This window comes from Gopherus evgoodei, chromosome 10 (genome assembly GCF_007399415.2).
Source record: "Gopherus evgoodei ecotype Sinaloan lineage chromosome 10, rGopEvg1_v1.p, whole genome shotgun sequence".
NCBI classification, from domain to species: Eukaryota; Metazoa; Chordata; order Testudines; family Testudinidae; genus Gopherus; species Gopherus evgoodei.
Genome location: NC_044331.1, coordinates 4,884,384 through 4,897,922, shown reverse-complemented (window position 1 = coordinate 4,897,922; position 13,539 = coordinate 4,884,384). Strand labels below are relative to the sequence as shown.

The 13,539-nt window shown below is 38.2% G+C and overlaps 1 protein-coding gene across 8 annotated transcripts in view; it reads left to right on the top strand.

Annotated features, from left to right (window-relative positions):
- Positions 1–13,539, top strand: part of MAP2K5 (mitogen-activated protein kinase kinase 5) — a 189,437-nt gene that overhangs the window by 14,054 nt on the left and 161,844 nt on the right. For all 8 annotated transcript variants that reach the window (XR_004002314.1, XR_004002315.1, XR_004002316.1 and 5 more), the window contains one exon: positions 8,594–8,663. Coding sequence is in view for 5 of the 8 variants with exons in the window: in XM_030577578.1 (XP_030433438.1) it covers positions 8,594–8,663 (70 nt within the window). In the remaining 3 variants the exon portion in view is untranslated. The remainder of the gene's footprint in view (positions 1–8,593; positions 8,664–13,539) is intronic.

Sequence of the window (13,539 nt, the reverse complement as noted above, 5' to 3'; positions counted from 1 at the left end):
ATTAGCTTCTTCCACATCCTCTGTCACTCGGTTCCCTCCCCTCCCCCATTCAGTAAGGGGCCCACACTTTCCCTGACCTTCTTCTTGCTGCTAACATACCTAGGAAACTCTTCTTGTTACCCTTCACATCCCTTGCTAGCTGCAACTCCAGTTAGGAGATGTCTTTTATTTTGCTACTGTAAAATTGTTAATAGCTAAGTATATTATCTTTGCTGAAGGCTTTAAAATAAACAAACATTTAGTATGAGTTTGAATGAAAGACATTATAAGGTACCTATATATATCCACAGACTGGATTTTGTGACTGGCTGTTTTGTAAAACATTGTGTGCTTGTGTGTGCATGTGTGTGCATGAATCCACATTTTTTCATATAAGTGTGTGTGTATGTGTGTGTATAGATGCGGACTCATGTGTAGCAATAAAATGGCTAAAGGCCTGATCCATCATTTCCAGTAGGTGATAGGCAGAATGTTTGGATGTTTTTACTTGTTTTTGAACATGTGGTAGCAAAAATTGAAAAAGGAAAATATTTTTAAAGACCTGATCCTGTGGACTCTCGCTATCCAGAACGTCTGTGGATTGCAAAGACTGCATGATTTGCTTTGTAGGTGGAATCTGATTGGCTGATGAGGGTTCAAAGTAAGTATGCCTGATATAATAACAGAGGCTGGGACATATTAGTGATTTGATACAAAAATCTAATGCAAAGATTTGATGCAGGTAAGTACTTAGTGCTTTTAAAAGTACAGTTACCAGATACACATGCTGCTGAGTTGAAAAACGGCATGTTTAGTCTCTGATCTCTAGTCACACATCTTACAATTTAATGTAGGACTAAATAAGCACATCTAGAAATGTTCAGCTAATCAAATGACCTGATTATTTGAAACTTCCAGTGTGTCTCTTTGGTAAAGTGAAAGGAATGATCATGTGTGCTCCTATAACAACACATTGTTTCATTGTTAGTACTACTGCAAGTGGCTTGGGGATTATTCTTTTAGTATAATGTGACAACATTTGTGGCTACTTCAGTGTGTAATGGGGCTGACAAATGTACACTAATTGTAAACTCAGCTGTAAAAAGTACATAAAAGGTCATAAGATGCTAGAATAACCTACAATAATGCTAATCTCAACTAACCTCTTCTCTTTTCCCTAAAGGACAATTATTACCGACTTCGATACTATCTGAGACTGTCAAACAAAGATGTTTTCCTTCTGAAAACTCTCTCCAGCTAAAAGGAGAGGGAACAAGGGATGTTATTAAAATGAATAAAACCCCTACTTAATACTTTATATTTCAAACTTTTTAACTATTTTTACTTTTTTACTTTATCATTAATAAAAGCTTAAAAAGATGTTTAATGATGCATTCACCAGGGTACTAAGCAGGCTCAGGTCTCTGTATACCACACCCTGAACCTTGTTTAACGCTGTTTAATGTTGGAGAGTGACTAGGTTGTATTAACACCTTTGGCCCATATGTTCCATCTAAATTAATACCTAAAGTAGGGATCTCTTAATTAGGGTTTATTGCTTTTTCACTGTAACCCCAAAGTGGTCTTCTTGCAGCCCTGCTTGCTTCCCTGCTCCATCTGTGACCAGATTCATGTGTGAGAAATTATATCATCTGCCCTGTCTCTTGCCGTTAGCAGATGGTAACATTCTCATTTTGTGGGAAAGAGATGCCTTCTGTTTCATAAATAGAGTGAAAACTAGAATGATTTCACTTTTTATCTTTCACAAAACTTCTCAGTATTGTTGTGCTCATGGGTAAAATGACACAGAGTCCCTCTTCTTCCCCTCTTGTTTCCTTCCTCTCTTTTCTCTCTCTTGCTGTCTTTTGAATGGCATAGCTCACCACTGAGGTGTGTGTGTGTGTGTTGTCAGCTTAGTGAAGTGGTTTGGGGGAGGGCAGACAGAGAAACATGGCTTTTATATATTTAGACAGAAATAAATGGAGGACTAGAATACAGCAAACATTTTTACACTTGGGTTTAATGGTGGAGAAGGTCATGTTTATTTTTTTCCTAGCCCAAAAATGTATAACAAAAGTTGAGAATGCCCGCTCCTTAGGCTTAAACTAAAGTGGAAATATCCTAGTATTTGTTGACATCTCAATGTTTTCTGGCAACATTTCAAAATCATGCATTTTTATCAGTGATATAAACAAATTTTGCATTAGAACTGAAAATGTTTCCTTTTTATAACTGAAGTCTTATCAATTATTTAAATTGCTGAGCAACCCTGGGCTGTTAATGGTGCACATTTATATGCTGCATGTGACATGAAGGATATCTAGTGCATAAGAATTTTGTCACCGAAGTTATATAGATAAGTGTGCAGGATACTAAGCTACAATGGGACCGTTCTGTGTTTTTGAGCTTTTTGTTCACTTTATATATTTTTAAGGGATAGTGAGAAGAAAACCAAAATTGTAATAAATTGTCCTGTAAAACAATATAGTCATTTTTTTGCCACACAGACTCGTACTGAAGGAATTCTTCAGCCAACTCATGTTGAAAATGCTGCTGTGACAGCTGTTTTATGAATGAGTGTCAATCAACAACCTGTTTTCTTTCAAGATACTTTTAGGACACCAATGGAACTAAGGCTTTTTCTCTGATATGACTGCCCGATTAAAATATTGCAAACCTACATATTCTGATCGTTGCTAATTAAATGAAGGACAATGTCAAGCATTCTTTTGATATAGCCTTTGTGATTTAAAACGGCCTTTTCCTCTATTGATCTTTAATATTCTCCAAGAAGCTTGAAGAAAGAATGTCTCTCTTCCTGTCTGTTTAGTTTTTCAACACTGATCAAAACACTGATTTTTTTTTATCTGTGTTTCTTGCTGAATGCAAGCCAATGAGAATATAGGACAGCATTAGGAGTTGCATGCAGAGCAATGAATGGATAGCATAGACATTGTTCATCCTAATTTATCTAGAGATATTTGAATACAGTAGAAGTAAGAAACTTGTTAAATGGGTAATGTTGTTGCACTTGCATTGTAGCTTTGATCCTCAGTGTGTGATGACACTGGAGTTTCCAAGTATTACCAGATGAAGTTAGCTGGATGTAGTTCCCAGTGCCACAGGAAATTAGCAAGCCAGTGTGGTTTCAGCACTACAAAAGCGGTTTACCCAGTCTTCTGCACTGTGTTCCCTTGGAGTCTTGCTCAAGATCAAAATGCCTTAAAATCATCAGATCAGAACAGTTTTTGAAAATCACTTCAGTCATTTCTAATTACAATTGCCAGGAATTAGACTGTGAGAACATATGATGGAAGACTTGTCAGCATAAATCATGTTCCTGTGCCTGTCTCTGTGTGAGTTACAGACTTCAGACATAAGCATTCATTGCCCTGTTCATTTTAGTAACGTGCAGAAGCCTTCCTTTTCTAGGCCGTGATCTTCTGATATCAGAGGAGATTACTGCCTTGGAACTTCTACACAGTGTTCCTTGTTAAGCATTCCTTGTATTTGTCAAGGTTCCTTCCCCACTCTGAACTTTAGGGTACAAATGTGGGGACCTGCATGGACACTTCTAAGCTTATTTACTAGCTTAGATCTGGTAACTCTGCCACCATCCAGAAATTTCAGTGTCTGGAGCACTTCCTGTCCCCCCAAAACTCTCCCCTCCCTGGGTGACCTTGAGGGACTTCACCAATTCGCAGGTGAACACAGATCCAACCCCTTGGATCTTAAAACAAGGAGAAATTAACCATCCCCCCTCCTTTCCCCCACCAATCCCTGGTGAGTCCAGATCCAATCCCCTTGGATCTTAAAACAAGGAAAAATCAATCAGGTTCTTAAAAAGAAAGCTTTTAATTAAAGAAGAAAGATAAAAATCATCTCTGTAAAATCAGGATGGAAAATACTTTACAGGGTAATCAAATTCGTATAGCCCAGAGGAACCCCCTCTGGGGTTCAAAGTTACAGCAAGCAGAGGTAAAATCCTCTCAGCAAAATAAAAGGACTTTTGCAAGTTGAGAAAACAAAAATAAGACTAATCCGCCTTGCCTGGCTGTTACTTACAATTTTGAAACATGAGAGACTGATTCAGAAAGATTTGGAGAGCCTGGATTGACGTCTGGTCCCTCTTAGTCCCAAGAGTGAACACCACCCAAAACAAAGAACATAAACAAAGACTTCCCTCCACCAAGATTTGAAAGTATCTTGTCCCCTTATTGGTCCTCTGGACAAGTGTCAGCCAGGTTCACTGAGCTTCTTAACCCTTTACAGGTAAAAGAGGCATTAACCCTTAACTATCTGTTTATGACAGAATTACTAAATACCACGTGCTCCAGTTTCACTGTGAGATGTTATTCTTAATGTCAGTGATTTAAGCCATGAGAGTAAAAAAAAAAAAAACCTTCAGGTTCCAGATGCTGATTCACCTATTTGTAAGGTTCAGATCTTTTACAGAGATGATGAATTAAACCTTTTCCGCACCAACTTTTCCTCACTTGCCTTTCCATTCTGAAGAGACCAGACCATCTTAGTGCAAGTCTGATATTAAAAGAATTTTATCTGCAGTGGGGTAACATTTTTAGACTCTCTACAGCTTTTTCTTTATTATTCTACTAGCTCAATAATGATACTTTCCCATGGGATCAGTCTATAACCAATCTATTCATTGATAATCCTCAAGACATGATACGATAAGGATACTTGCATTTTTTTCCAGCACAGTTTTACAAATCACTACTTTGCAGAGTCATCATTCTGGCATGAATCCAGGCCTATTTTTGAAATTTCAGCATGTGAGTAATTGTGAGTGCCCAATTGTTTTGTCCTCCCAAATGCCTTAAGATTTATGGGATGCCTATAAATAATCTTGTTCCAGTCTGAGCCATTTTGTTTCTACCTGTTTTGTCTCAGATGTTTTACACCAGTTGGCTGTTTCAATGATGCACATGATGGTTTCATGTTCTAGCAGTCTTCATGTCGTTTGGTGGCTTATAGAAAGATCCTGGAGCTTTTTAGTCTCCAAACGTGGGAATGAATCTGCCATAATCTTGAAGAAAATAGTTGAGACAATAAAATTACTTGTTCTTGTTCCTTGAAGTGAGGTTGTTATAACTCTGTCGACATCCATCTGCCTTCCCGGCAGAGCTGGGGATAATCTTTTTGCCGGGCTTTCTTCCTTTTTCTCAAAAAATAATACAATAAAACAAAAATAAACAACCAAAGCAAAAAATCCCTCAAAAACAAAAAAAACACCCCAAAACCCGGATGGTTAGAGGGGCTGCTGGCCATCATCATCACTGGGGCTGATTACCAACTGATGTACGTAAGATTTAGCTACCCTAAAATACTGAAATTGTGAGAGTTCTTGTAAGGTGCATGCTGGGAGAATGGACTGCAGAGAATAGTTCTGTTATAGCATACATTCTAAGTCACTCATGGTAGTTGCTGGGCCTGGTAGCAAATGTTTGTAGGTTTGGGAAGCTGCTAACATCTTTCCAAGAATGCTGACATGACACATTTTGCCATGAACATCCTGAAGGTTTTGCAAAAGGAAAGTGAGTGAATTTTTTATAATTAAAATTAAATAATGAAATGAGAATACAGGTCCCTTCCATGCATGCAAGGTTTTGTGGTAGGAAAAGATGCTTTGTATCTGTTATAACCCTCATATCGTTGAGGTTATTTGTTTGTGAACTTGGCCATCAGCACAGTTTTCAATCAGCTCTGTAATTAATTTGCTTTGTAATACACAAAGAGATTTTGCATTATATTTATGGAAATATTGTAAGAAGGTAATTGAAATTATTTTCTTATTATACATAGCAGTTAATTAAAGAAAGATATTAAGTAGCAGTGGAGCTACACTACCACTGTTGTCTTGTATCAGTATAAAAAGGCAGTAATTTTTTTGACAGCCACTGATTGGAAAGTTGCTTGCAGCCTTCTGGAAGCAAGGGGTACATGCTCTGGATCAATAACTGGCAAATTTTCCATTTAAAAGTACCTGAACAATGTTCCAAATAGCCACTGGCATCTTAATTTTCCATGGAAACTGAAATACTTGTATGTGGAGGACAAATCATTTTCGGAGAATTTTTCCAGACTACTTGTTAACAGTTATTGCTGTCCCAAAAGGTTGACAGCTGACATGATTGATATTTCATTTACTTGTCATCACTGAGTAATGGAGAAGGCCACATTACTATTTTTTTCTAAAGAAACATAGTCTCTTGAACATTTGCTTTAGTTTATTATTCCAGAGAGTATGTAGTATATATTTATACTATATGTATATGTCTTGGGGTCTGGGCATATTACTAAAAATAAGGAAACATTTTCTTTACAGCTTGGTCTGCTAGAAAGCAGTGCATTCTTTTATAACCCCATAGCTATTAAATGCTAGCTGCCTTTTTTGTGGTGGGAGGCAAAGATCTTAGCTTGTTATTCGTTACCCCACGATATAAAATAAATCTACAGGGATAGCACCCTTTCTTCCTGCAAACATCTCTTGATCATTTTAAAATAGTATATTTTTGTGATTAATAACTTTACTCTGTATAAGCACAGTGGGAGCATGTGTAGTGGGATTATTTAAGAGAAGTGTACAGTAATCATGACCCAGATAGCCCTTCAAACATGCTTTTATATCATGCATGTATGGGGGCTAACAAGAACCCAACACCCCCAATAGTTTTCTCCCCTACTAACACTTTACAGGAGGACTGTTCTTTCTATCCATTCTCATGTATGAAAAATGTGGAGATATCAAATGCCTTCTCTTTCTTAGCTGGTTAAAATCTTAGAACAGTAAAGGAACATTAAAATAGGGCCCCAGTCCTTCAAGTGGATCTGCACATGCAGACTTTTATGTTCACACAGAGCCACATTGAGAACAGGACCAAGTTTGTAATCAGTTGTAAAGAAATCTGTGCCTCAAGGTGAAGCTAGAAGACTTGAAGCTTCCAGAATTCAGTTTTGTGAATGCATGTGTGATTTTGCACAATGAAAGCATGTATTGTACACTAAAGCAATCTTAGTGACCTGTCCTACAGCCTGTGCCCACTATATTTGTGTAGTTGCTCCCTTTGTATATTTAATTTGATGTCATTCCATAACAAGATGAAAGAAAACTATTTACATAACAGTTAATAAACCAGTCCTTATGTTGATTTGCATTATGTAGATGTCAAAAAAGTTTGTTTTATGGTAAGTCATTGGTATGATCAGAACACTCATACTTGACACCATACAGATATGCAGTATTCACTGTTTAGGTTAAGTAATGTCAGCATAGGTAACAGTATCATAAAATATTTATCTGAGAACACTATATATCTAAAATCTTCGGGCCAGATCCTCAGGTGGTGAAAATGAGCATCAGAGTCAGTGGAGCTGTGCTGACTTTCACTGGCTGAAGATCTGACTCGCAGTCAACATTTTTGTTCTTAAGCTAGGTAAGGTGCAGTTGGAACATTCTTCGTACTGTGCTTTGAATTCTCAACACTCCCCATAGTCAGAGAGATGTATTGGCAAACCAGTGAGGTCCATCTCCTTACCATAGCAGGATTGTTTGTTAAAGTACATGTTCCGGTGTTTTGTCTAGTGTTCAGTGTCCCATGTAATGCAGTTTCCAATGTTTCCCAGGGGAAATTTTTCTAAAGGCAAATAGATATTCCCAGATCTCCAGCCTAAATGTTCCCTTTCCTTATTTTTCACCCGTTACTCAGTAACTCTTCTCCTACCATGCTATTTTCTTTCCATCCTTGTATTCACGCCCTTCAGATATTTACAGACTGTTATGTAGCCTTTTGTCATCTCTTCGCCAAACTTGTATTTATGTATCCATGATAGCTTCCTTGGATTTTTTAATCAGCTACTGCCACCAGCCACTAAAATGTCAGGGGCTGTGGTCTGAAGTCCCCATAATGCGACAGTGTCTTTCTGGTAATGAAATGCCAAGAGCTGTGGACATTATGTTGTAGATGCCATTGCACTGGGACCATATTACCACTCTGATTTGTGTCATACCTTTGGATATGCAGCCCAAAGCCACATTCATTGTTTCTACCTTATCATATTGGCAAGTCATGACTAACTTTCAATTGTCTGTCTATTTTCATCCACTGGTCTCATTCAGAATGACTGCTTTCCAGGTTTCTCTTCCTCATTGACTCTTTCTGTCTTGAATTATTTTTTCACAAATGTAGTAGTTGGTATCTTTCCAGGCTGAATTTCATTGTATTTTGTTTCTAATCGATCTTGGTTTCTTTGTATTATTTCTGGCTTACTACATTTCTGCTGCAAATTTTGTAAATGTTCCTTTTATTAGATAATAATGTAGATGTCAGATAAGTCTGAGCCTATGATGGTCACGGTACAGTAGTAGACCGCTCCCCTGAAGTCAGTATATTACTGATTATCATTACCCTTTGTTTAATGTTCCTTCATAGTTGTTTTGTTGTGTGGACAGTACAAACAGTAGGAATGTATTTTGGAGGCTGATACGTGTAACAGCAATTTTTTCAACCCTAAAAAATACCATGATTTCAACAATCTATAACACTGTAACGACTATTCATATGTTATTGAATAATCTCCTCTAATCTCTTTGCAGTATTATACCACTGTAATGGAACAGCAAGTAAATGGACAGTTAATAGAACCTTTGCAGATATATCCAAGAGGTAATGCTTAGCAAATATTTATTAGCAATGATTATATCAGTAAGATGTTTCATCCATAGTTAAGTTTTCAGAAGGTTTAAATGCAGATAACATGATGTTTACTTCTTAATTTAGATAAAATTCAGTATTGTCAGGATTGTAGTGAAACTACAGTTATTGCACATAAAATAGCTTGTTTACTGGAGTAATTAAACTAACCAGATTTCGTTTGCATGGTACATATTTACGTGCATTTAAAAAAACTCATTGGTGATGGTGTAGTTTGTGTGTATTCAAAGCCAAAGCAGTTGAATAACTCAGGTTCTGGATGCTTCTTACGACCCTTGCTCCTCTAAAGTTTTTAATCAACAGAATATGTTCAGGGGATATGATCTGTCAATCTGTGTTGAAACTGGAGATATGTCCAGCATAGAGAGGAATTTTATTTGAGCTGTTGGCAATTTGTAACAGAATCAAAATAATGGCTTCTTATACACAGATAATACCCAGTTATGTAGGCACTGATTGAAGAAAGTATCTCTGTTCAGGACAGCTCTTAGTATGTGCTCAAGTGCTCTCCTGAATTCAGAAGACTTAATCACATGTTTTGTGCTGGGTTGCTATTAAAATAGGATTTACTAGCTCCTAAAAAAAATCATAGGCAACTACTTGGATTTTGGATACGCACTTTTGTCTGAGAACTCAGGTAATGGTTAAAAAGAATAGCATATTACGTAACCCTTCTAATTCAAATGTTCTCAGTATCCAGTCTCTGCATCTGTGGTTCTTAATTGATGAAATGGATAAGGTTTAAATTCTCCAAGTAAATCTTCCAGCAATAAATTAATTGAAATAATTAAGAATTAAAATCTTCTCTGTTAACTGATACTAGACAATAATCATACTATGAGTTTCCCAATTAAATATTCTAGACTTTCATTACTTATAACTCTGACGTTTTAATTGGGCAGCTAACCAATAGACCTTTCTAACACATACTATTAAGGTCTCAAAAGGGAGGCTGTCTCTGGTGGTAAGTTAGTGAGCTGCTATGGGAAGATGCTTAAAGGAGAAATATTGAGACTTTTGCATCTCAGCAGAGCAGGGGCTGAAATAGCATTGGGATTCTTGTAGATTCTAGCCATGGAAAAAGCTCATGCATCACTAGATTAATTCCTCGCTGTTACAGTGGGTTTTCCAAGTGCAGTTATAAAGAAGGAAATGTGTGTGTGTGTGTGTGTAATACATAAACACACACATTCACTCTTGCCTCTTTATAGCTGTGTTTGCATTCAAACTCATTGTAATGATGAGGTATCAGGGTAGTATAGCATCTAGTGTGTTCCCTGTACAAAACCACAGGCCTACATAATATCTTGGGAGATTAGAGCGCCCATGACAAACCTCCTTGTCTGGAGTTGTGTAAAGAAGGTTCAAGAGCTCCTTATTGCATATTTTGTGATATCCAATTGCAAAAGAGAAAATACTGAAATCTCACGTGGCCAGAGTATATGCTGCTTTGGCAGCTAGCCTTCAAGGGGCTGAACAGCTCAAAAGGGCTGAGCACTGTCATTTCACTTCCAAAATCAGTGGTTGTTGCTTGGAAGTTGTTCAGAACCTTTCACGGCTGAGTCCCCAGAGGGACACACGGAAGTTCAAAATCAGACTTTGCCTTCTGTAAGTTTGTCTTTTGGACCATTCCTTCAGTACCTGCCTTGTGGTTCCTGCTCTCTGTCTCCATGGGAGTGCCCCTTCTCTCTTCCATGTATGCCCTCCTTGGGTGATCTTCTTTGATCATATGGATTCAGTTATCTCCTCTGTGCTGATGACTTGCCAATCTCCATTTCCACCTGTGATCTTTCACCCTTGTCCAGTCATGCCATCTCCTTTTAGATGGCTTGCCACCACCTCAGGCTGAACCAGTCCAAAGCCGAGTTTCTTCGCCTTCCTCCCAAACTTTCTCTGTTAACCCCTCTGTTCTCCCTGTTGCTATGCTTGTACCCTTGCCATCTCTGACTAATTTTTCTGCTTCTCTCACATCCAAGCTCCCACTAAGTCCTGCTGCTTCTTCCTCTACAGTATCTGAACAAGTGCCCTTTCCTCTCTTGTTTTTTCAACCAGAGCTCTAGCCCAGGCTCTTCTCTTCCATCTGTCCAAAACTGTTCTAGCAAAAACGCTTTCCCTTCTCATCATTTTGGCCATGTCTCCCTTCCCACTGTTTTTTGAATCATCTTAGTGTCATCTACCTTTTCTGCATGTGATTGGAGCTTCTCTCTCTTTCAAAATTCTTCACAGTTCCACTCCTCCCTACCTTACTGCCCACGCTAGATTCTATACATACAGTACATACATATCTTTTCCTGACACCATTTTAATCTTTTTGAGGAAGGCTCTCCAGTGCTACTTACTCTGTGTTGATTACTGATTACTCTCGCCCCTTGCTCCACCGATATGGCCACCAGGTGCCCGTTATCTACCGGGTAATGAGCGTTGGGGTAGGGCGGAGGTTCGATCACTGGATGCCCTGGGGGGGGTGTCAAGTGCCCACGGGTAGCGACGGAGAGCACGCAAGCAATCACTCTTAGTGTTCAAGAGAATGAGGGTTTATTAAATGAATCACAGATAGGGATAAGGGATAACGCGATTAGTTACATCTGGGGCTTACAATACACTACCAAAGCAAATAATACAAATACTGCAATTACAAATAAAAGCTGGCCCTGGTATTTTTCCAAGTCCCAATAGTTATTTAGGTCGTTCCAGGGGTTAGTAGAAGTGATATTGGTGCTATTAGTAATCATAAATGCAGCAACTAATTTTCCTAAATAAATTGTGAGGCTCAACTGATCCCCCTTGCTTTCAAGAGTTCCTGGTCAACGGGTTTCCCCTAGCAGGAATCTTGGGGCGGCTGGAATCAGTCTTTGCCTCTTATCTATCAGTACAGAATACTTAACAGCTAATTATACTTACACATACAAACCACAACAGTTTCATTACGGCCGGCAAGCGGTTAGGCTTCAGGAAACGCGTGAGCAGAGAGAGTCCTCAGGGTGATCAGGCCTGGATACGGTTTCGACAGGAATTCGGGGTCTCTCCGCCCGTCCCCGGGAGGGGACCGGCAATATATAGTAAATTTGTCGTCATAGTTTGTGATAAGCCAATTGGGGGGTCGCGAGTGGCAAATGCCCATACAAGGGAGGCAGACGGGCCCCAACATCTCTACCCAGGAAGCAACCGTCGCGAGGGGAACTGTGTCCCTCCAGGCTGGCTGACCACAAGGCTGCTTTTCCTGTTGCAAGTTCTGCTTTCAGAGCAGCTACGTGACCAGTGGCAGTTCTGAGGGCTGGGGGAAAAATCCGTTGGGGGGTGGAGGCCGGAGCACCCGTAGTCTGGCCCTGGGGCCCCACTTGGGGGTCTAACACTCTGTAATCAAATAGTTTCTGAAAACCAACCTGTTCCATGAAACCAGCCAGCACTGACGTCCATGTGCCATGCATTGTTGCCTTAACTGTGCTGTACCTGTTTCATATTATAAGCTCTTGGGGGTAACAAATTTGTATTTAGTATATTTTATATTATATATAAATAATAATTGCCTGATTTTTTTCAAACCCATCAAAAATATATATATTTTTTGCCAGTGAGCGACTCTTTTTTGTCATTTTTTAACTGTTCTGAAAGCTTACATTTTCCATAATCCCTACTAATTATATATGTTTGTGTTTTAAAGTCCGATCATTTCTTCAGCAAAATCCTAGATAAAGGGTTTCTTTGAAGAATGCTTCAGCCTTTCATAATAGTTGTCTTAATTCTGCTTATGGTGGTAGCTCCGGAGAAAAATATTTTAAATAAATACTATCCATTCTTTAATTCATGGTAAACAAATCACTTATTACAGTGTTTCTGGACACTGTGCTTCTTATTCAAACACTATGAATTTTGTTACAAAAGCATTTTGTTACAGGCATCAGGGCAAGTGACATTTTACATGTCTTCTATTGTTTGTTCAAAATGTTAATTTCCATATTTCCATTTCTGAAGAAATGTAAACTAAAATGGTTGGTAAACTTTAAAATTTTGCTAAAAAAATATCTATTTCCCTCCTCCTCAATCCTGGATGAAATAATATTTAGCTTCTTTAAGAATATCATAGTAATTTTTAATGCACACAGCCTGGCCTAACTGATGTGTTTAATAACTATCATCTGTGTCCTTTTGACTAATAAATAGCTCTGTTTCCCGCTGTCAAAAAATGGAGTGAAATACATGTGCTTCTGAGAGGGAGAAAAATCAAATTCATCCCTTCCCAGACAATCAATCAAAATTGACAGGCCCTTTAACGTACTGTAGTTTTAAAATGGGAATTGTCTGTAACATGTAGCTAGAAGCCTGTGTGGGTTTAACATTTGACAAAGGCACATCCACTGAATGGAAAAAATGTGGTAATATATTGTTTAAGAGGCTTTACGAAAATACCTTTTCCCAAATAGTACTTCATCTTTAAAGCTAGACATCATAAAAAGATGTCAGGATTTGCATGTAAACAAATAATGCATCATCTTTTGTTCTATATTTAATGCAGTCAATCTTCTGCTTCCTTGGTCTTTGAACTTTGATCCCCAACCAGGTTTTCCCACATTAAAACACACAGTGGCCTGTTTGTCAATATGACTTTAAAAAAAGTCTCTTTAAAAGAATGTAGTTAATTGCGGTACATCATGTAGGTAAACAAAAGAAGATAGTGAAGGCATTTGAATTAAGAAATGAATCTAATCATTTTAGCCTAGTTATCTTGATTTTGCCGTATTTTAAGCAGAAATTATAATTTATATTAGACAATGTCAGAAAGCTCTTAGCATTTATAAATGTATAGTCCCTGCAAGTTAAAAATCCTGGC